Source organism: Aulonocara sp. 'chitande type north' Nkhata Bay, linkage group LG12 (assembly GCF_057382095.1).
Source record: "Aulonocara sp. 'chitande type north' Nkhata Bay isolate Kocher_YH1m ecotype deep benthic linkage group LG12, A_spYH_male_GT1.1, whole genome shotgun sequence".
NCBI classification, from domain to species: Eukaryota; Metazoa; Chordata; class Actinopteri; order Cichliformes; family Cichlidae; genus Aulonocara; species Aulonocara sp. 'chitande type north' Nkhata Bay.
Window position 1 is genome coordinate 19,604,390 of NC_141355.1, and position 22,338 is coordinate 19,626,727.

General features: G+C 38.5%; 1 protein-coding gene and 1 long non-coding RNA gene across 4 annotated transcripts in view; one reads left to right on the forward strand and one right to left on the reverse strand.

Annotated features, from left to right (window-relative positions):
- The first annotated feature begins 2,860 nt into the window (after positions 1-2,860).
- edil3a (EGF like and discoidin domains 3a) overlaps positions 2,861-22,338 on the forward strand; it is a 131,407-nt gene continuing 111,929 nt past the window's right edge. For 2 of the 3 annotated variants that reach the window (XM_086314077.1, XM_086314080.1), the window contains exon 1: positions 2,862-3,274. In XM_086314077.1, the coding sequence (XP_086170203.1) occupies positions 3,211-3,274 (64 nt within the window). In that variant the 5' untranslated portion in view covers positions 2,862-3,210. Of the gene's footprint in view, positions 3,275-22,338 lie in introns of all 3 variants that reach the window. The other variant, XM_086314079.1, reaches the window with a different exon arrangement.
- On the reverse strand, positions 4,945-7,024 carry LOC147317275 (uncharacterized). The gene is made up of 3 exons (XR_015131820.1): positions 6,919-7,024; positions 6,434-6,517; positions 4,945-5,033 (listed from the first exon to the last, which is right to left on the reverse strand). It is a non-coding gene; the product is annotated as an uncharacterized LOC147317275 (long non-coding RNA).

The window sequence follows — 22,338 nt, forward strand, 5'->3', positions numbered from 1 at the left end:
ATGTTTTACCAGATGTCTGCAATCACAAAATGTTCTTGTCTAGAACAATAAAGACATTGACTTTGGTCATAAAACAACTAAATTTAGTTTGTTTGCCTGCTTGGTTGCAGTCAGAGTTGCTGCTGTATTGTGTTGTTCTGGAGCCATCTCAGCAGGGTGAAGCAGTTTGCAGGATGTAGGTTGAACTATGGGTCGTTCAGTCTTTACTGTCAACATTGATGGTTGCACAGCAGTATTCTGTAGTGTTGCTCTTGTAAGGCAAACAGAGCTCAAAGGGTAGGCACCTGACTGTGGCCCTTGCTCCAGTGTAAGCGAGGTTGAATGGTACCTGGTGATTTTAGTTAATATTGACTTTCCTGCTTGTTCAGAGTGAAGGAAGAAAACTTAGGCAACATTAGGCAAAAGTGAACAAAGTGAAGAAAATACAGAAGAAAGTTTGTGAGCTGTTATAGACAAGTCTTGTAGGATTATGTGAAAGAACTCCACACAAAATAATTCAACACAGGGACATGAAAAATAAAGAACAAAGATAACAACCAACGAGGAGAAAAAAGGAACTAGGGCTCCAGTATCATACTGAAGTCTGTAACACAGCATGGGGTCTCCTTGTTGCTGGACTTACTGATATATCCTTCTAAAGACAGAGTTAGGTGCTGTTACATGGGCAGGTTTGATATTATCATAGCACAAACCGCACCTTTCCCCTTCAATATAATCAGAACTAAAGAAAAAGGCAAATAGAACAATGAGCAGGACAATTTAACAAATTCACATCTGTTAACCAATGTGTCCTTAACACAATGACTAGACAGCATCAACAGTTGTTCTAATTTAATTTTATGATCACAATTACAGCTAAGGAACATCAGCAGCCACTGGATAATTTTTTTTAGGGATGTGTCGCATCCCTTCTTTGCCTTCTTTGCCCTTGTCAGTGGATTCATGAAAACCAATGCTTTTTTAAATATAATGGTACGCAGATGTTCCAACATGATCATACTTTGAGGGAGAGGGATGTGCTATTCCACCAAGTATTACGTGCAATGGAGACAAGTCTGGAAATCTGACACAGTGGGAGGTGCTCTTTGGAATAGAGGGCAGCTTCTCATTATCATGATAGCAGACTTTACTGTGGCCACTGTGGATGATTTATTAGTCTTGACCAAGTGCATACAGTTATAGGTCTCTATCTACATTAAACCATAAGACACCTGATAGCTTTCATGATTCATAATGAGGAGCCTGAAAGCATCTCAAGGTCAGACTGTTGGGTAAAGACATCGACTTAAAGTCAGAGTCCTGCTACTTTTCTTTCTTTCGTTCTGGAAACTTCTCTCTCAGATGTGCAGAAATGGCAATGGTCACAAATATGGAATGAAACAGTGCATTTATTCATGGATCAGTTATTCGTGTAAGGAGAACATGTCATTGTAATGTCTGCAGCCAGTATGCTATTGCAGAAAATGTCTTTAAATACTATTATTATTTCTTAGAAAACAGATCAAAAATGTTATTGAGGAGTAAGATAGCTATGTTGAACAAATATATGGGGGGAGTTGGTCGGGGCCCATAATCACAGTTCTCACCATGAGTTAATCAGTGTCAGTTTATAATTGGCAAAGTGCAATTGTCACATTAATTTAACTCAACCCAGATTCATGAAAATCCAATCAGAGGTGGGCGAAATATCACACGTGGCACAAAGGAACAATCAGTGTGGTGCCACCCTCTTGAGAAATAATCTAATTTTGAGAATGTCACACCCCAGTGAGACACCTGTATACGTTCAGTATGCATAAACAGTCTGCACACGCTGTGAAAAAGCATGGATGCGTTATTGTAGGTTACTTATTAAAGTTTATGTTTCAGTAAGATCTTCAGTTGAAGGATGGAAATGGCTTGTAAACTGGAAACTCGCTGTAAGCAGGGAAGTTGTGGTTTGTGTAAATTAATATGCGTTAATTAGATGTTCGTTAAACTCTGTTTCAGAGATGCTGTTCAGTCAGTGCCATCTTTTTCTCTCTCCTAGAAACAACAGGAGAATCTACAAAATGAAAATTGTTCATAGAACATTACGGCCAGTATCCTAATGCGATAAAGAATTTTCCAATTTAATCTTTTTGTTGAGGATACTAAAACTCATCAAGGCTTTCCAGAAAAATACTTTTGAAACTACTAAATTAATTGCTGAGCATCCAACTTCCGGAGGCTTAAAAAACAGAAATCTGAGAGTGAAATAAGGAGTTTGGGAGAGGCTGATTATGCGCAATTTAAATTTCTAGCAAGTTCTGACTTTTGGAAGAATTATTTTAAAGCTCTCTCTCTATTATTTATTTTTTTTCGGGCGGTGGGAGTGGGAGGAGGAAGAGTTTGCTCCACCAATAAAGCCTACCATGAAGCATCCTCCGAGTGACCAAAGGACCAAAGTGACTGTGGTCCAAGCTGTATAACGTTTTGACTGTGTGACTGCACCTTTAAAACAATAAAAAAAATAGTAAGGAAATTAAAAAAAAACCCAAACTTATTTATCCTTTAAAAAATAGCTTTATAACTTAATTTTTAATATTTCTAAAAATAACTTTATAAATACAACTAACTGCGTAAACAGGCATTGGCTTAAACTCTACATGACATGATATCAGAAAGAGAGAGAGAATTAAAAATAAGAAAATAAAAGTCGGCGAAAAACATGGTACTATTTGTTTTTTTTTAAATTCTAATTATTATTTATTTATTTATTTGAATACACGAGACATCAAATGAAGCGCAGTTCAAATTAAAAGTCATCACTTCTAGTTTTATTTTGTATGTGTGTAGCGGAAGTGATAATTCTTCTGACTCTGGGAGGTTTGACAGTAGTCGTCCGGCAGCACCGAGTGAGCGCACACGTCGCTCTCTCCACTACATCGCACCACTGCGGTAGGAGCGCGGAGGCAGCAGCAGAGGAGTGCCCGGCAGGCACAGTCCACTTGTTCCTGCAGGACAAAATCCAGGTGGCGAGTCTCTCACTCTGTCTCTCTGTGTCTCCCTCTCTGTCGACTTTATCACAGCGCAAGACTTTACCTGAGAGGACATAGTCATATAGCAACAGCTCTCAGGGTAACCCTCACAGTCCAGCCGGAGCAAAGGAAGGAGAAGTTTGGGCTATTGCCACGCGATTTTACCCACAGCTCCGTAACCTTGGAAGTCGGACCTGATTATTGTGAGAGGATGGGACCGCTACTCCTTTCCGTCGCCCTGTGCTTGAGCGCCGCTGTCCCACAGCGTGTGAAAGGTGAGCGGAACAAGTGACAGGCAAAAATAATCATTGTCACATTTTCTTTTCTTTTCCCCACACAAATAGTTCTTTAGCGTGGGAGCATCACCGAACAGGGGATCGATCAGAATCCTTTGGCATATTTACATATTCTACTGAAAGTGACAAAGTGCTGGTGATTATTCAAAGAGGATCGTGGGGAGTGGGGGTATCCCACATGAACGGTTCAACACTGTATTGTTCGCGGGAAACGGAGCAATCTCGGCACGTTTTTTTTTTTAAATCCGTGCACGACTCGTTAGTTAATTGGTTTGATTGTGTTCAGAGGAGACCTGTTTGAGTATACAAGCGGCCGATTGTGTATTTTATCTGTGTGTAATTGCTCTTTGATAAAGGGCCACATGAGACTGCGCACAATTAAGGCAAATGTGCACAGCTCCAGTGTTTCGTGCGCCCTCACAGTGACCATCTTCAGCTGCTTGCTTGGCTTATGTGCGAAGCTTACATGGGGTAAAAGAAGCTGAGGGTCCAGGTTTAGCTCTCGTTAATTAATGCAGAGGGACAAAGGCATCTTTCTCCCCTTATTTTCCCTTTTTTTAATAACCAATATAAAAAGAAGAAAAAAAAACGGAATAGAAAGATTTCTTGCGTGGTGACTAGACAAATCTAGAGGTGATATATATCCTGTAATAGTTGCCTTATCATTATTAACCAGCGCAATATTACAAGTAGGGTAAATGGACATTGAAGTCTAATGTAGGGTCTTACCAAAACATGTCACACTGCTTTATGCAGAGAGAAAACTGCTGAAAGCTTATAGATTAACCTGACTCCCTGAATCACCGTTCCCATCATTTACATCCTCCCCCCTTTTGCCCTTCCTGTCCTCTGGTGATGGGGATGTTTAAGCTTTTGGCCGCTATATATTTTCCACCATCAGTGCAGAGCCGTACCTGTGGGATACAAACATATATATATATATTTTTTTTTTTTGATAAAGAAAACAGGGTAGTCCTGATAGAAGTGGGTCATGCCATTGTCCCTGTCTCTGTTCATTTAGCAACACGCTTGCCTCAGGAGTCACACATGTCAGACAGACCTCAGTCTCTACACCGGGAGTGTGCCCCAAGCAGAGTTTCTAAGGCTCCCTAAGCCTCACAGTGTCAACTCACAGTCAGCTGTTACAAGACATAATACTCCCTGGTAGGCTGGCATAATGAATGTACAGGAAGAGCAGAGAGCCGTGGTGCCGCGGGTCGACTTGTTTCAAGGCTCAGTGAGTTAAAAATAAACCCCGGACTAGTCCCTCAATTAATCATATCCCAGTTAAAAATTGTGCTATTGTAAAGGGATTTATTTTTTTTGTCCATCTGCTTCAAAAATGAGTTAAGCTGTAACCTTAGTCACAAAAGGGAGCTTGTTAGAGGAGGAAATGGAGGTTAATCGACAGTGTTAACGTTTCATCTGTGTTTGAACAACAGCCATAGTCATATTGGTCAGCCTGGCAGCTATATTTGCAACCGAACCCCTTCGTCACCGTTGCTGTCAGTCTGACATGTTTAAAAAATCCACAGTCAGATTAAAAGGGACACGAAAGCATTCAGCTGTCATGAAGAAAGTGGCAGAAAAAAATGTCTTGTGATTATTAGAAATCTCTTTGTGTTGCCTTGAAGATACGGTTTACTTACCTTTTGTCATTGCTCAAAGACAGCAGGTGTCTTCTGAGATAGCGGCTAACAAACACTGCATGGAGGATGTCACAGGGTGCCTCTGTCCACTGAAACAAATTGATGGGGTAGAAAGATTCGCCTTCAGGTAAAACAGACTGCATTGTTCCATGTCAGCGTGCAATACATCACCTCCTCTCTTTGGTTACTGGGGCTGACTCTCACACATTGTTTGGGGTCCTGCCTGTCTGTCTGGACAAAGCACATGACTGCACCCGTGGGTTCTGTGGATGGATATGTAAGACGCTTTTGTGCTTTGTTTGGAGTGTCAGCCTTAATGAGTTTTATGCATCTTAATTTTAGCCCCAGTCTTGTGATAAGGACTTCACAATTAGAGGCTTTTAGTCGAATGGACAGCCATCTGGAGTGGCAGTGTGATTGTTTGCTATTGGTGAGCCATGATTAGTGTTAATATTGTTGACTGCTGTTCATTTAAGCCAAAGATTGCACTTGTTTAACGCAGTTGAAGAAGTCAAACAATACACTAATGTAGAAATATTGCAATTTTGCGAATGTTGGCAGCTTTAAATTGCTCATCATGCTCAATATGATGTAGGTTTGAGAGGTTGGGAGGCTTACTGAAGGGCAGCAGAAGTTTTGTTTAGCTGAGAGAAATTGAGCTTCTGCTTCCAAACAGTTGGATGGATATAAATGAGATATACCGACTTGATAGATAAATCTATCAAGGCTGATTTGATAGATTTATCTGAAAGGTCAACACATTTACTGGCAGCTGAGGTTATGGTTGATGTACCAATGAATTTTAATAAGAATGACATGTGACCTACACTGCTCTGCAAAAGTAAAGAGCCACCCCTCATTTCTGTATATAAAATGGGAAAACACTACAAATATACATGGCAATACAGTATATAAGGCAAGAGTTTGTGCAATCCTAATGAGGTTAAAAAACCAATATTTGGTACGACCCAATTATTCTTCAACACTGCCGCAACTCTCTTAGGCAAGCTTCCCTGTCATTTCCTTAAGCAGTCTTCAGGAAAAGTTCTCTGGGGTTCTTAAAGAACATTCAGAGCTCTTCTTTGGATGTTGGCTGCTTTTGTTCTGTTCTCTATCAAGATGATCCCACTTGCTTCAATAAGGTCTGGGCTCTGGGGAGACCGATCCATGACTGATAGTCTTTAACTGTGTTTTTCTATCCAGGTATGCTTTAAATGCATTGACCTTGTACTGGGAACCATTTTCATGCTGGAAAATGAAGTTGTTGCCAATTACATGCTTTCCAGATGGTATTGCATAATGGATCAAATCGAATCGCACGTTTTTGCCTTCATAATTCCATCAAGTTTGAGAAGATGCTCAATAGCACTGAATGTAAAGCATCCCAAAACCTCACCAGAGCCTCCGTTGTGTTTTACAGATGACTGTAGACACTGTTGTACCTCTCTCCTGATGATTTTCAGTACAATTTGTGTGTAATTTGGCATACCTGTAGAAACCTGGAGAGATCCATCCATCCATCCATCCATCCATCCTCTTCTGCTTATACCACAGGGCTAGAGGGCCAGGAGAGCTATTTAGAAAATAAATAAATAAAAGAGAGTCTAGCTCCTTGGGAGCAAAATATGAAGAAATAAGCCTTTTGCACATTACTGTAGCTCTACAGTGCTGTGCACTAGATGTGCAAAGATAGTGTGCTGAAGAAATGAAAGCCTTTTAAAAGAAGATGTATTTGTTTCCTTGCCACAAAAGAGGAAATAAATAACAGCAAAAACAAATTTTTTTACTCTGACTCAGAATTTTGGTCCATCTCTATTATATCTTTAATAAAATGGAGCTTTTGTTTGCAGACATTTAAATGGATATAATGCATATTAATTGTACAGATTTATCCAAACCTCATTACCTTTACTGGCCACTAAAGGTTATGGTTGATGTATGACTGACTTTTAATAACAATAACTGGCGACCTACCTCTACAGTGCTCTTCAATCCGGTTTTAAATGGCACAGTCCTTAATCAGTGGAGAGAGGTCAGACTTCTGTCAAATCAGCAGCCATGATTAGCAACGGATTCCAAGCAACTCATTGGACAACAACCCCTGCACAAGAAAATGCAACATAGAATATCAAAAACATAGAACTAAGTGATGTAGTGCCAGCGCTGCTGTTTTTTTGTGGAACTTAATAGGGATATTTGTTGTCAGTGCAGATGTTCACTAATCCTTTTTATATTTGAAGGAGACTTCATTTGTCTGTCATGCTGACAAGGTGATGCATACAATGCTATTTGTCTTTGCCATCTCAGTTCTCCTGCCTACATTTCATGCTTGACTTATATGGAGGGCACTGGAGTGATGGTTATCAAGGTTGCAAGGACATATGAAGAGGAAACGCTTACCAAAGAGCTTTAATGCAGCCTTGAGAAGAAAATAGCAGCATGGTGGTAAAAGACCTATTTTAGTCAATGCAAACTTTCAGACAGGAAAAAAATGGATGTTTCATAGTTATTTTATAACATTTTGTGGTTTTGTTTGATTTAGAGTTCTGTGCAAAAGTCTTGAGCTGCCCCTCATTTCTTTATATTTAGCTTCCAGGTTCCCAGACTTTCTTGTCATTAAAGTGGTTTTGAGAAGTCGTCACTCTTGGATGAGTGATGAAACATTTCCCAGGCTGTTCATCTATGTCCAGATGAACAGAATCATCTTTTTGGGAGTTTTTTACCTGGATGATTGAGCATGCATCAAGACATCTCGAGAAATAGTTCTCCAGATTTTTTTGTTTTGTTTTTAAGAGTTTTTCTTTTACACATTGGCTGCCTTTTTACCCAGTTCTTGTACTTGACCATTTTCAGAGAAAGGTTTTTTCCCCTTTGATAAGCCTCTTAAAACTGAACTATGATTCATTCAAGCATAAAAAGGGCAACAATGGACCAATATTATGCCTGCACATAACACACAAGTTAGCAAAGAACCAATTTTAAATAGTATTTTTAGAGACTTGGGTAATAGCAGTCTGTCGCAGAATCACAGAAATTGTTCTCATTTCTTAAGCTGCGAAAATGCCAAAGATAACACAGCCTTGACAGATATAAAGTTGTATTTTTCCCCCAACAGGGTGATTCGCAAAGAGGGGAAAACTTGCATATATTAGCACTGTGTGCAGTGCATTCTCAAAAAAGTGGTTTAGACCTGCTTTTCAGTCAGTGGTGTTGGGGATCTTGTCAAAACTGGTGTAATTATGAATGAGGAGAAATACCATCAGGTTTTTATTTGACCATGCAATACTGGAAAACCCCTGATTTTTAATGGTGGGCAATGTGACCTCAAAATTAGATTATGACACTTTGAGAAAATTTATGATATTTCTGACAAAAAAGACATTTGGAGCATTTTATCGATGCTTCGGGCAGCAGCAAATGAAAGACATTTTCCATCCTTCTTTTCCAATGAGCTACTGTCATTGAGGACACACTTCCTGATTTGAAGTGTGAATCTATTTTATAAAAATAAGGTGCTACCAGCAGTGTGGTGCCAGAGAGACACAAGATGTGTGGAATGTAAGCACAAAAGTAACCCAGGGAGTGTAGTTTAACAATAAATAAAGTACCAAATTATTAATATTATTATTACATTATAAATATGAGCCATATTTTTGCTGTTGAGTCTTGGCTCATGCTTTAAGCCCTGTTTTGCCACCTTGTAAACACATCAATAATTGAATGGGTTGAACATCATTAGCTGCCTGTACTGTATGTCTTCCTTCGTAGCCTGGACAATGTGTGTGTTTTTTTCCTCGAGTCATGAAACACATTTGTTCTTCCCACCTTTGGCAGGAACAATTTTCCTTGCATATTTTGCTGAGTGCTGTGCTTTGTTGGAGGTTGCTGAAGTAGTTTTAGTTTTGGCTGACTTGTGGCTGTTGCTGTCAGTTATGCCTGGGCTTCTCTGCTTGCATGCATTGGGGAACACAAAGGCATGGGGATGCTACAACATCGTCAGTGTAAAAATATCATGTAAAAATTTATACCAAACAGTCAAAGCTAATCCTCACAAATGATATGATATGGCACAGCCCTAATAATGGTTTCATTTTCCAGCATGACAATGATCTCAGACACACTGCCAATACAGCAAAAGCAAAGCTGGATAGGAAAACAGACAATGGAACACTATCGGTCATAGACTGGCCTCCCCAGAGCACGGACCTCAACATTACTCCAACAATGTGGGATCACCCTGACAGAGAACAGAACAAAAGGCAACACCCCAAGATAATTCAGGCTATGTTGAAAAATAAAGGCGGTCCTACCAAAAATGGACTTTCAGGCTTGTTAGGATTGTCGAAACTCTCTTTCCCCTTATATACTGTGGTTTCCATTTATGTTTGCACATATTTTAGTAAATCATCCAACTATTTCCCATTTCCTTGCACATTAGAAAAAAACTAAAAAACTGAGGTGCCTCAAGACTTTTGCAGTAATGGTACAATAATCATGTGACCGTCACTGAAACACTGAAAATTGTCGTGTTTGAAGCCCAGTTCTGTATCCTCAAGGTGACTTTTGCTTAACTCTGCATTTGGCAGTGAGTGAAAAGGAAGAATTCTTCAAGGCATCAAAGAGACAAAAGATAAACACAAAGACTGATCACCAGTAAAAATAGCAATTTTCACACAATAGCTTGTCTGTTTTCCCATAGACCTTAACTCAAAGGTGATGTTTCTCTTCACAAAACTATGGAAATGTTGATTCTGTATTTCCCCAAACAGTGTTAAAGTTCTATCACTGACTAAAGGCAATATATAACATTATGACAGCTGACTTAAGCTGTGGCGTTCTTAGCAAAGTGTTAATGTCAGGAAAAAAAGCAGGAAGAGCCCCGTAGCTTGAGTAAAAAGATTATACAAATTCTTCATTTGTAGTGTGAGTTATCGTTGAGTGTACATTCATTTTTCAGGTAAGAACATGCAGCGGCCTGTCCCTTTCATAGCTTGAGTATTAACAAGACCACATGCTGGGTTTAAGTAATCCCACTGGGTCACAATTAATGTTTCAACTCTTGGAGGCACAAGAAGACTCACTGCATGTGATGCAAAAAAAGTTGCAGGTAATAACTTCAAATATATGCACTTTAACAAGTGGACCTGCATGTTTGAAATCGTTAAAGGGTATAGTGGATCACTTCAAAGTGACACATGTGACACAATAACAATTTTAGCTCAATTATGCTGTTTTCATAATGCTTCAAACCAAAATTATAAATGAAAATGACATTTCTTTTTGATTACTTGATTTTCCTCCTTACAGCAGACAATTCAGTATCTCTGCTAGTACTAAACCTTACTGCCAGTGGATGGTTGTTAGTGGTGGAACGGTGGTCGCACAACGTAGCTTGATGATAAAGTATTAAAGCATGCAGAAGTGGAACGCTGAAGGTTCAAAACACTTTTGATCTGTGTAACTCAATGAACAGCATTCTTCCCCCTGCAAATGCGATCTTACTTCACTGTTTTATTCATGTGTGACATTCAGAAGACATCACCTGTATGTAATTTAACACTAAAATTTGTATCCGCAATGCATTTTTGTGTGACTCACCAATAAATACGAAATGATTAATTTGAAAAAGCACCGCAGGCTAGTTTAAGTATAAAAAGATGGGAAAAAAATCTTTTTTCTGGCCCTTTTCCTGCAATGCTTCTTTTATTGGCACATAAATTCAGAAAAAAGCACAAATATCATAATTTTCTGTTCACTAAACTTATATGGAGTAATTTGCAGAAGCGCAGCTCCTCTTGTAAATGAGTAAATCTTTGCATTTTGATGGATAAAGGTCTGTCAGCATGAGGCAGAAAGGGGAAATAGGTTTTAAATGCGTAAAAGTGCCTTTTAGATTTGTTTATCGACACCACAGATGTGACTATTGTTAATAATATTAAAATATAAATAAAACAAATTTATGTCAGAGATGTATTCTGATACCTCTCAGTCATGGTACAGTATCATAACAAACTTGGATTTTTTTTAAAAATTCAAATTCTCAAGGTTCAGCTACCATTTTTTTAGGTTAAAAATCAGAGGTATACTGCAAAAAGAAAGGCCCTGGGGCCACAAGAAAAATATTAAAACCAAACTTTTCACAGATAAGGAAGCCTAACAAGGTAAACAATTGGTAACAGTCAAGTTGGATGAAAGGAAGATAAACCAGGGTATTTTTTGGCTGGAACGTTAAGAGTTTTCTTGTATATCGTTAAAATGTTTGTATCTATCTTTCTCTATATTATTTTAAGAATGTTGTTTTTATCAATAACTGCCTATGCAGATGTGTAGGTGTGCCAAGTGTAGGTGTGTGTGTGTGGGAAGAGGATAGGTATTTAGGAGGAGGGAGAAATGAAAAGCTTACTGACAAGTGTCAATGTGGATTGTAAGTGTATCCTCAGCCAAGCACAATTTCTATGCTCAGTGGGTGTGCCTGCTGAGTGCAAAGGACCCCCTGTATTTGACAGGGAGGTATCACACCAGTATCAGCATTCATTATTGGTTTTGGCCATGAGTGAAGACTTCACCTTTCCCCAACGGATCAATAGGAAGAATAAAGTATTTTGCATTAAGTGCAGAACTGCAGCAGCCGTTAAGTCTGATGAGATGTAAGCAGTTTCAGCTTGCTTAAGTTTTAGTGGTTGACAAACAAAGAATGTAACTCTTGCTTTTGTATGGGAGTATTAGACTCATTTACATCTCTCAAAAAGAGACAATTTCTGGTTGTATTAATTACAAATATGGTTAAACTGCTTCAGATGGAAGTGAAGCTGCTGTAGTTAAAATGAGATTGATTACTTTAGTCTTTGGTCTGATAAAGAACCCACCATATTCAGTCAGGCCAGTCTACTTACTTTAGTTTAGATGAGATTAAGTGCTTAAGCCACCTGTCCCAAGGAGATGATGCCTCCTGATTCTGTCCCAAGGACATACTTAAATGAAGAGTCCCAACTCAGTCTATATTAAAAAAAATCCTTGAATTATGTCTCTGTCTTTGATTGACAGTTATGATGCCATAAAACCTACAAGAAATAACTAGCACTCATGTAAATTAATTAAACACTGTAACTGTTTTGCAACATATAATTTATTTTAAAACTTCTTTGAGGTGTTTTCAGCTTTTTACACTTAAAGACTTGCCAGCTCTGTATTATACAGTATTTCAACTTACATTTGAGTATATTAGTACATGCACTGAATGTATTGTCTGTTTTTCTTTGTGTGTGTTTGTGTGTGTACAGAAGAGTTGGTTTTTGTGCTTGAAGCTTGGAGAGGTAACCCAGAAATGTCATCACACCAAGTCTAGGCAGCAATTCTGGCTGTTTTTCACAGTGTGGAAGTGCATCCATACTTCACTCATTTGGCAAAACACAAAACAACATGCATTTATTTATCGTGTGAGTCAGCCCGAGTTTACACTAAATTGCGCTGAATAGAAACAGGTGAGTGACTGAGAGGAAGCAGGATACGATCAGTCTGGATATGACAAGTTTCAACTGGAAGCCTTTGCTTTAAACATTTTTTTTTTCAGAAGAGCAATTTTAGGTAACGACATAATGTATATGTTATCCATTTTGAAGATAAGTGCAGTTTTTTTTTTAAGTGCAACATTTTCCATCCAGATGTTTTAGATTACCCTTGGGGTTTGTAGTACCAGCCACGGGTAGAAAGAGGGAGAAAAAATAGAGCTGAGAGCCAGGATGAAAATTCCCTTTAACATGATGTTCATCGAACAGAAACCACTCCTGCCCGAAAATCAAAGTGAGACATAGTCACAGTCAGTTGCCCTCACAAAAAGGGCAAAGGTTGCAACAATTTACACCAGATTTGTACTTTCAGGTACAAGTTTCTGATAACTTTTTTTGCTAGAGTCTCAATGCTCAACAACATGTCACAAGACAGCAATAGTTTCAGATGAGCTTCTCTTGTTTTTAGCTCAGTAATAAACCAAGGGCAAGCCAAATGTAGCAGTAACCACTTATTAAGGTCTTAACCCTGTATAGCACATAGTAAGTAGAAAGAAAATTGTGGTTTTATACTAAAATACCAACATTAAAATATTACTTGACACCACTGTGACCAGTTTGCATGCTTTAAATCAAACAGAACTGAATTGAATAAACACTCAATTTGATTTGTGAACAAAAAGTCAGTATTTCTTTCCACTTCCTAACTTTTGCTTAATGTGGAGAATCCAACTGTTCACCTGTTCTCGATCCACTCGTGTTTTTCATTCTCATTGAAGGCTAGAGCCATTCCCAGCACGTACGATATACAGTAGATACATAAATTGTTAAAGATAATCTGAGAATCTGTTTTCAGATATTATTACTAAGATATTATTTTCAAATTTTGTGTCATGCGAGATACTAATAACAGCTCGAGCTGATTCAAGTTTGGTGAAAGGTCAAGGTCAAAATCAGCAAAAACTCCATGAGTATCTAAATTGGCTAAGCATTTGAGCTAAACCTTCATTGTTAGCACCCAAAGTCAAAGTTGACCTTGAAAAAATCTCCAAGTAGTATATCAGACGAAAGGGCACGAAGAGAGCTGTACAACACATTTTTTCTTTTGTTTTTTCAATACAGTGCCCTACAAGGTTACATTAATTTTACAGTTTTTACAGTTTAAAGATTTCAGCCTATTCTGCTTCAGCCCAACTATTTTTGTATGTAATACTTAAAGGTCATGGGTCAAAGGTCAGGGTCATGTCAATTGGGAAAAAGGTTTAGTTTCCATATTACCAAAACGAACATCAGCGTAAAACATTAAAGTTTTAGTGCAGCCCTTGCTTTTGAATTGTGCTCTTTGGGTTTTTGTTAATGGAACAAAGTGTAACAATGTCTGAAACCAAGACCAAATCTGTGGTATAAATGTTGTAACCGAACTGCTGTTGAGATGTCATTTCATTACTAACAGAGACACTGATGGAACCACACCAGAATTTATTTAGTGCTTTTCTGGTCACGGTGATCACTCAGAGTGCTTTAGGCCAGAAGCTGTGTTTCACCACAGCCTCATACAACAATTTATTCTATAAACTTTAAGCACTTTATCTACTGCTCAGCCAATTCAGCTCTCATAGTCCTGTGGGAGCCCAAGAAGGAATGCTCGCGTTGTGAGGCAACAATGCTAACCATTGCACCACCATGATGCCCAAGTGGGGTAGACAGAGAAAAAACAAGGCAATTATGTAACAGACACATCATTACTTCACACTTCATAGCAGAGTAACAGTAGTCTGCTTCATTTTCAGATTTAGCTAACTACTGGGACACAATTGGTATGTTGGCAAAGTTGTTACAGTTACATAGTTTAACTGTACCTCTCTGCAGCTGTTTTTCTAAAATTAAAACTGTTTACAGCATGTGTGGAAATACAGGATGATAAGCGGCTGCCAGAATGTGCAGATGTAATGATATGCATTGATATTATCCATTTGCTTGTTGCTACACAAGCTGGCCATGTGGTCTTTAAAACGTGCTTGCCTGTTTGAATACAGATGTTTTTTAACCATTTTTCCTTTAACGTTTGTGAATTCAGTCAATTAATCAATCAGTTTTACAGAAACCACAGAATAAATGTTCTCAGTGATAAACAAGACCACTGAGTTATACAAGAACCATTAAATTGTTTGTTTTCACTTTCTCCATATTTTATAAAGAAGAAAAAGTGTGTCATTTATAGCATAGTCAAGCGTTACAACACTGGTGTTGTCATGTTTAATTTTATGCCTCTTTTAGGACTTCTCACATTCTAGAGAAAGCAATCAGAGGAAGCAGACAGGAAGAAATGAAACAAATGTCAGCCTATGCTTAATGTATGAACTGTTCAACTTTCAAGCTGTTACTTCCCTCTTATTTAGTTTAGTTTTCATATTGTATACCCAACCTAATTCTAACTTGCATTATTAACCATGTTTGATATCGTCCTATTTTATCTACTTTGCTTCTGAAACAGACCTTTGTACAACTCACCACTGTTTGAGGCACATGAAATATTTACAACTTTGATCTCTCTAACCTGTTCACTTGTCCTAGGTGGGTGTGCTCTATTGCAGATTCTGCCAGTGTATTGTGACTAAGCTTGAAATCTTGTTCTGCACCGAGTGTTGAACCTGTGAAGAGTGTGACAGATTAAATTAGCAACTGAAAAGTTCAAAGTTTAAATTGCAGTGTGTATTTTTAACTGTGTTCAGTGCACTGAAGGAGAGTCTTTGTGGGATATTGCACTCTCACTCTTGCTGTCTTCCTCTCTTGCATACACAAACTCTAGAAGTTATAATTATACACATAGAAGCATAGTTCTTTAGTTGTTGCTGCATTTCGTTGGAGATGTGGTTGGATAATAGGAATAATGCTATCGACTGGACACTAGCAGCGTCTAGTACATGTGTTTATCTGTCTGTGTCACATGCTGTTCGGTTACAAAGATGTGTTATCTTTTAAAGATGTGTGCTAAGGCAAAGACAAAATAAAATCACTGAAAAGTGAATACAGCATTTTACGTCGAAGCTCAGTAATCACCCTTGACTGTACATCATCACTCACACTGAGCCTTTTCTTGCTTGACACTGAATCTCTAAGTAAGTAGTGCCTGCTACATGAAATTCACTGACCAAGGGGTAAGCAGGATGAAAAAAAATTCAATTTGTCAAGGCCTGCCCTTTCCGTTGCACACAATGCACAGCTTAGGCCTTCGGGTGTGAAGTATGAAGGGAACAAGAATCAGAAGATATTTTTCAAGTATTTTTCATGTCCTTCGATGTTTCCTGCGTTGAAGAGGAACATTAAACAGAGCTTACCAGCAATTTTTGACTTTTCAAATAGCCTGTGTAAACTTACCTAACAATAAATTGCGGCAGGTGAAGGACCTGCTATTCAGTGAGACAGAACAAAGTAGCTCATCATGTCATCCATATGTTTTTCATTTTAATAAATGTGCTGTTAATTAATGGGGATGGTAATTGTTCTGTTGGCAAGAAAACGAGATTAGTACCATTCTCATATTTGTTCATTCAGTATTTAACTGGAGTAAACAGCTTATGTTTAATTTGATTCAACACTGCTTTTAAAGTGCTGGTTAATCTGTAATAATATTAATTGTTATATTAGCAGACTGAATTTTATATAAGTAAATTAAACCCTTCAAATTCTCATTAACTAAAGTGTTAAAATTTACTTCAAACAAGGCACTGCATGCAGCAGGTATTGCTGCAAAAAAAAGGGAAGCTTTGTTTTGCAAAATATACCAGTGGTGGATAGAAGCAGGTGGAAATCTCACTTTTCTTTGTGTCAAAGGTAAAACAGGTAGTTATACTGGTTAATGTTGTTGTTAACCAGTATAACTATAATGTTTAATATGTGAGCATGCCCATAAAATACACCCATTATAACAGTGTCATTGTTGTGATCTGTTGCCTCTTTAGCAGTTTTTAACATGGATTTATTTTGGTAATCATATGAAAATACGAACCAAACCAAACCAAACTTTATATAAGGATTTCACACACTTAGCATCACAACTAGCTAATCGAATGAAACAACTTCTTCCTATTTCCTGTATTTATGCTAAGCTAACAGGCTTCAGAATCCATTAGACATTTGTGAGCTGCATGGTTTAACCCTCCTGTGTGTTTTTTGACAAGAAAATAAACATGTAGAATTTTACACAAATCTTGATTTCAATTTTTCTTGATAAAATTCTCAAGCAGAAATGTGGAAATATTAAATTAGCCATATTTCCTGCTTTTATCAAAGTTTTGATTGGTTCTCTGAAGCACCCTGTGTCTCCCTGTCTCACAAAAACACTTGCAAAAGCTGGGAAAACATGACTAAACATTTGCATTTGCCGTACAAGTGCATTCTTTGTGAATTTTCAATCAGCGTTGCTCAGTCAAAAGTGTGGCATAATTTTTCTTTCATCCAAAATGCCAAATGCAAAACATCATGACAACAAGAGGGCTAATGAGGTAACATTTAAGGAACAGGGTCAAAGAAATGCCTAGATGTGTTGTTGAATATGCATTAATCCCGTAAATTTGTGTCACAGTTTCCAGCTAAAATGCATTTTTGCTTCGCCTAGTTTGTCTTTCCTTGCCTGTTAATTTGCAGCGGCACTTTCCGTCACAGACACCTTCCTCTTCAGCGGTTACTGCGAAGATTCAGATGAGATGTGAGCTCTACTCCTTTATACATGTTTGATGAATCTTTTTATGCTACTTCTGGGATACAAGCATGAATGTGGGAGATCTTGTCTGGAAAAAAGGTACAAAAGATGGGAGGTGTCCAAGTTTGTAATGAGGCTCTCCTGGCTCACAAGCAAACTAGGGCATCTGTAATGAGCGTGCAGAGAGAAAAGGGGGGGTGGGGGCTGAGAGAAAGCAGAGAGGCATGTTGTGAAGTTGCATCAGAGCATCAGCTGTCCAGTGGATGGTGGTGGGAAGCAGGTGTCTTTCATAGTTCTCCCTCAACAGGACTTGAAGAACAAATATAGTAAATTACCAGCGTCTTCAAACCTTTAAACATATTCAAAACAAAACTCAATTAGCTTGCTTTTTAAAAGGACATTTTTGTCTTCACAAGAATTTCAGACAGGTAACAAAGCATGCTAGAGAATGATATAGGTGCCCATTATATGAGTGTTACCATTGAAAATAATATGTCTGATGGGATTACAGCAATTAGCAGTATGAAATGGATGTACCACACTGCTCAATATGTCTGTGCAAATACGTAATCTGATGACCGCAATTATTAAAAAAAATTGAAAGGCACCAAGTGGCATTACTCCTTTGTGATATGGCTGTATTGGAAAATGACATATTTACTTAATCCAATTAGCCTTTCTAACTCTTAATGAGCAAGAACCTGAAATAGGATGCTTTTGAATCATAATAATTAGCACAATCCATCAAAAAGCCTTGATGCTATGCATCTCTGCCTGTCTGAGAATTACATCAGAGGAAAGATTTGAGCACTATTTAATTGTTTTGGCTTTTACTTTTGTGACTGAGGGATAGCCATGTTTCTATTTTTTCTGTAATTTGATAGATAGCTAATTGAATAAAAGAAAGTTTTCTATTTTTTATTCTACTTCTCCTTATGGCCTCAGAAAAAAAGTGTAATCCCCTGTAATTAAATGGAATGTCAGTGTACTTTGTTTGAAATTACAGGGTAATTATATTGACATACAAATACTTAGCAAGGTGCACTGAATAAAGGAGGTAGCAAGTGAGGCTTTTAAAGGGAACAGATAAACAGTTGTAATATAGGTAAATGTAAGTAATAACACAAGTAATTTTTGTTGTGAATGACTTCAGGTGTTTTACAGGAAAGGAGACACAAATTTTTGTGTAATTTTAAGTACTGTATAACTAATTTACTGCATAATTTCTTGTGGAAAAACATATTTGGAAATCTTACATTGTAAGTACATTTTATTTTTCATGGCAAGATTCGCATTATGGAGTGGCGTCAGACAACTTAACACAGTCGAATAATAGAACATCCATCGTGCACATCAACATAATGAGTATTAAATAAAGATGTAAAAATACAGCATTAATTCACTCCATAATACTCGATCATCACCAAAAAATGATGGAGTACTTAAAATCACTTATATTATACTTAAAATTACTTACAGTTTAATTTGTGTTCTATCGTGTAAAAAACCTTTAAATTACTAATGCACAACATAAAATTACTTACACATACACTATTTAAATTTACTTACAGTATAATTATTTCACTGTTTCCTGTAACAACCTGACTGTTACCTCTGAAATTGCAGAATATGTACCTCTAAGTATTTGTAAGTAAATATGATAGTCACAGGCCATATTATGAAGTGTTACCTTTTCGGTACTTTTGATTATAGTTTGTTTATTTCTCCTTCATAAACACATGGAAAACTGTCTCATGTGCTTGTTTTGTTAGCCACAAACTCTTCTTAAATTATCAGAAGTTGAGAAACCACACTTGGCATATACATTACATGTTATGACTCTGAAAGTCATTATATGAAATATTATCATATCAGGTATTATGATGTTATTGTCTTGCCTACCTTGTACCAATTTTTAGCATTTATGCACCTAGAACACCTTACAAAAACATTGTATAATTTTTTATTTTATGACAATAAAATAATATGTATCACTACAAAAGTTTAATTATGCATCGCGTTATGATGCTGGGACGTTGCCTAGCAACCACCTAGCAGATGGCTAAAATGACCCATTTTTCAGCGTTAAAACATCTACCACCCCTATTTTTTTTTCCACATTTCTCAATTTAATTACATACACTGAACAAAAATATAAACGCAACACTTTTGTTTTTGCTCCCATTCCCCATGGGATGGACGTAGAGACCTAAAATTCATTCCAGATACACAATATAACCATCCCTCCCAAACAGTGGTCACAAATCAGTCCAAATGTGTGGTAGTGGGCACATCTGCTATATTGAGATAATCCATCCCACCTCACAGGTGTGCCACATCAGGATGCTGATCTGACATCATGAGTAGTGCACAGGTGTACCTCAGACTGCCCACAACAAAAGGCCACCCTGGAATGTGCAGTTTTTTGCACTATTGGGGGTCTGGGGACCCAGAACCGGTCAGTATCTGGTGTGACCACCATTTGCCTCATGCAGTGCAACACATCGTCGCATGGAGTCTATCAGATTGTCAATTGTGGCCTGTGGAATGTTGGTCCACTCCACTTCAATGGCTGTGCGAGGTTGTTGGATATTCGTGGGAACTGGTACACGCTGTCGTATACGCCGGTCAAGCACATCCCGAACATGCTCAATGGGTGACATGTCCGGTGAGTATGCTGGCCATGCAAGAACTGGGACATTCTCAGCTGCCATCTGCCCTGAACAATGTGAACCATGATTCATCCGTGAAGCGCACACCTCTCCAACGTGCCAGACGCCATCGAATGTGAGCATTTGCCCACACAAGTCTGTTACGGCGACGAGCTGGAGTCAGGTCAAGACCCCGATGAGGACGACGGGCATGCAGTTGAGCGTCCCTCAGACGGTTTCTGACAGTTTGTGCAGAAATTGTTTGGTTGTGCAAACCAATTGTTCCAGCAGCTGTCTGGGTGGCTGGTCTCAGACGATCTTGGAGTTGAACCTGCTGGATGTGGAGGTCCTGGGCTGGTGTGGTTACACGAGGTCTGCGGTTGTGAGGCCGGTTGGATGTGCTGCCATATTCTCTGAAACGCCTGTGGAGACGGCTTATGGTTGAGAAATGAACATTCAATGCACGGGCGACAGATCTGGTTGACATTCCTGCTGTCAGCATGCCAATTGCACGCTCCCTCATTGCTTGTGGCATCTGTGGCATTTTGCTGTGAGACAAAACTGCACATTCCAGGGTGGCCTTTTGTTGTGGGCAGTCTGAGGTACACCTGTGCACTACTCATGATGTCAGATCAGCATCCTGATGTGGCACACCTGTGAGGTGGGATGGATTATCTCAATATGGCAGATGTGCCCACTACCACACATTTGGACTGATTTGTGACCCCTGTTTGGGAGGGATGGTTATATTGTGTATCTGGAATGAATTTTAGGTCTCTACGTCCATCCCATGGGGAATGGGAGCAAAAACAAAAGTGTTGCGTTTATATTTTTGTTCAGTGTACATTAGGTGCCAACAGGAGGCCAAACAATAGCACAGGCATGCACTAGCTGTTATTATTGACCTCATCACCCCAGCTTATTTTCCTTTATAAGAGTCATATTTATGAACTCTGTGTTTCAGATCAAAATTCAGAACTGTGAAAGCATGGTCATCATCTTTAATAGGATATTTAATATCAGCCTAAAGGGATACTAAACCTGAAATAAGTACTGCAGCATTTAACTTTCTCTTGAACACTTTGTATAAGTAACATAAAATAAAACAAAGTATAAAATCAGCTGAGATCGTTCGGAGGTTAGTTAAACAGCAGAATCACTTTGGTGTTGGGAAGTGCTATTTGGGCTGTTTTCCAGCTTTAATGCCTCTGTCTTTAATGGCCTTGTGTAATACATAAACACGTAAGGAACAAGCTTGTGTTCCTCATTACGATGGGTATTTTTGTCAGTGTGTGGAACTGCAGCCTCCGAGTTTTATATTGTTAAATGTTAAGTTTGACAGTGTGTCTCAGGCCATGTTATGGAGTCATTTAAAAGTAATGTAACAATATGTTTGCAAAGAATTGCTTTCTCCAGGGAATAATTAAGTAACGTAATGCAATACTTGTGAAAAAAAAGCAGCCACTACTATTTAATAGAATAGATGCTTGAGAAAGGACACTAACATGATAACCCACACTTAAATTTTGATGCTGTGTATTTCAATGCAACTAGTGTGTCAAGGAAAGACTTTATATAAAAGAGGATTGCTTAGGCACAGTGCATTGTTGGGTCTGCTGGTTGAACCACTCAGTCATTATCCCTTGGATAGGGCTGAAAGATGTTAAATCCAAATTGTAAGTACTAGATTAATAAGACATTCATGACAGGTGCATGATATGAGCAGTGAATACTTTTCCCTGTCAGTTAAGGTCGTGCTTCTGCATCTGTGTATCAAAGATTTTTTAAGGACCTCTTAATTGTTTCAAATCTAAAATGTTTTTTTTGTTCTGTAACCGTTGCATACATTTGTTCTGTAGTCATGGTTCATACTATAGTGGTTCACCTCAGAAAAAGCTAGATCCCAAGTTGCTGGAAAAAAAAATCCTGTGAACCCTCTAGGCCTTGGGCTGAGTGCATTATCGCTGCCCCTGGCCCATGATGAGGAGAAGTATCGATCTTATCCTCAGACGAAAGCCCCCTGTGCACCTCTGCAGGGCTTAGTGCTGGCTGAGGCAGGATGCACAGTAATGAGAACAGTAGAGGGCAGAATGGGGGACCAGCTTATTGCTAACAAGGATGGAGACCTTTACACAAAAGAAAAGAAATAAGCTAGATGGGCATTTCTTTAAAACCCCTCCCTCTCTTCAAGCCACTCTACTTTTTCTTTCTCTAAGCACAGTTTAGGTCTTAACCACACCACGGACTCTAGCCTTGATGGTCTTATCTGGAATTTTGAGCTCCTGTGGGAATATATCTCTGTACAGAGTGGCTAAAAAATAAATTTAGCACACTCCCACTATGAAGTCAGAGAAGCAGTAGAGGCAAGAAAAGAGCAAGAAAGTGATTTCAGCATAACCAAACTTATAAAATTCAGAGGATGCTCCTGGCTGGCAAGAGAGATCTCCAATCCTTTGAGCTCCATTTTTGGATGCTTTTGTGGTAACAGAAGTTGCTTTATGACAAGGACTCCAAAGACAGATTTTTGGGTGTGCAG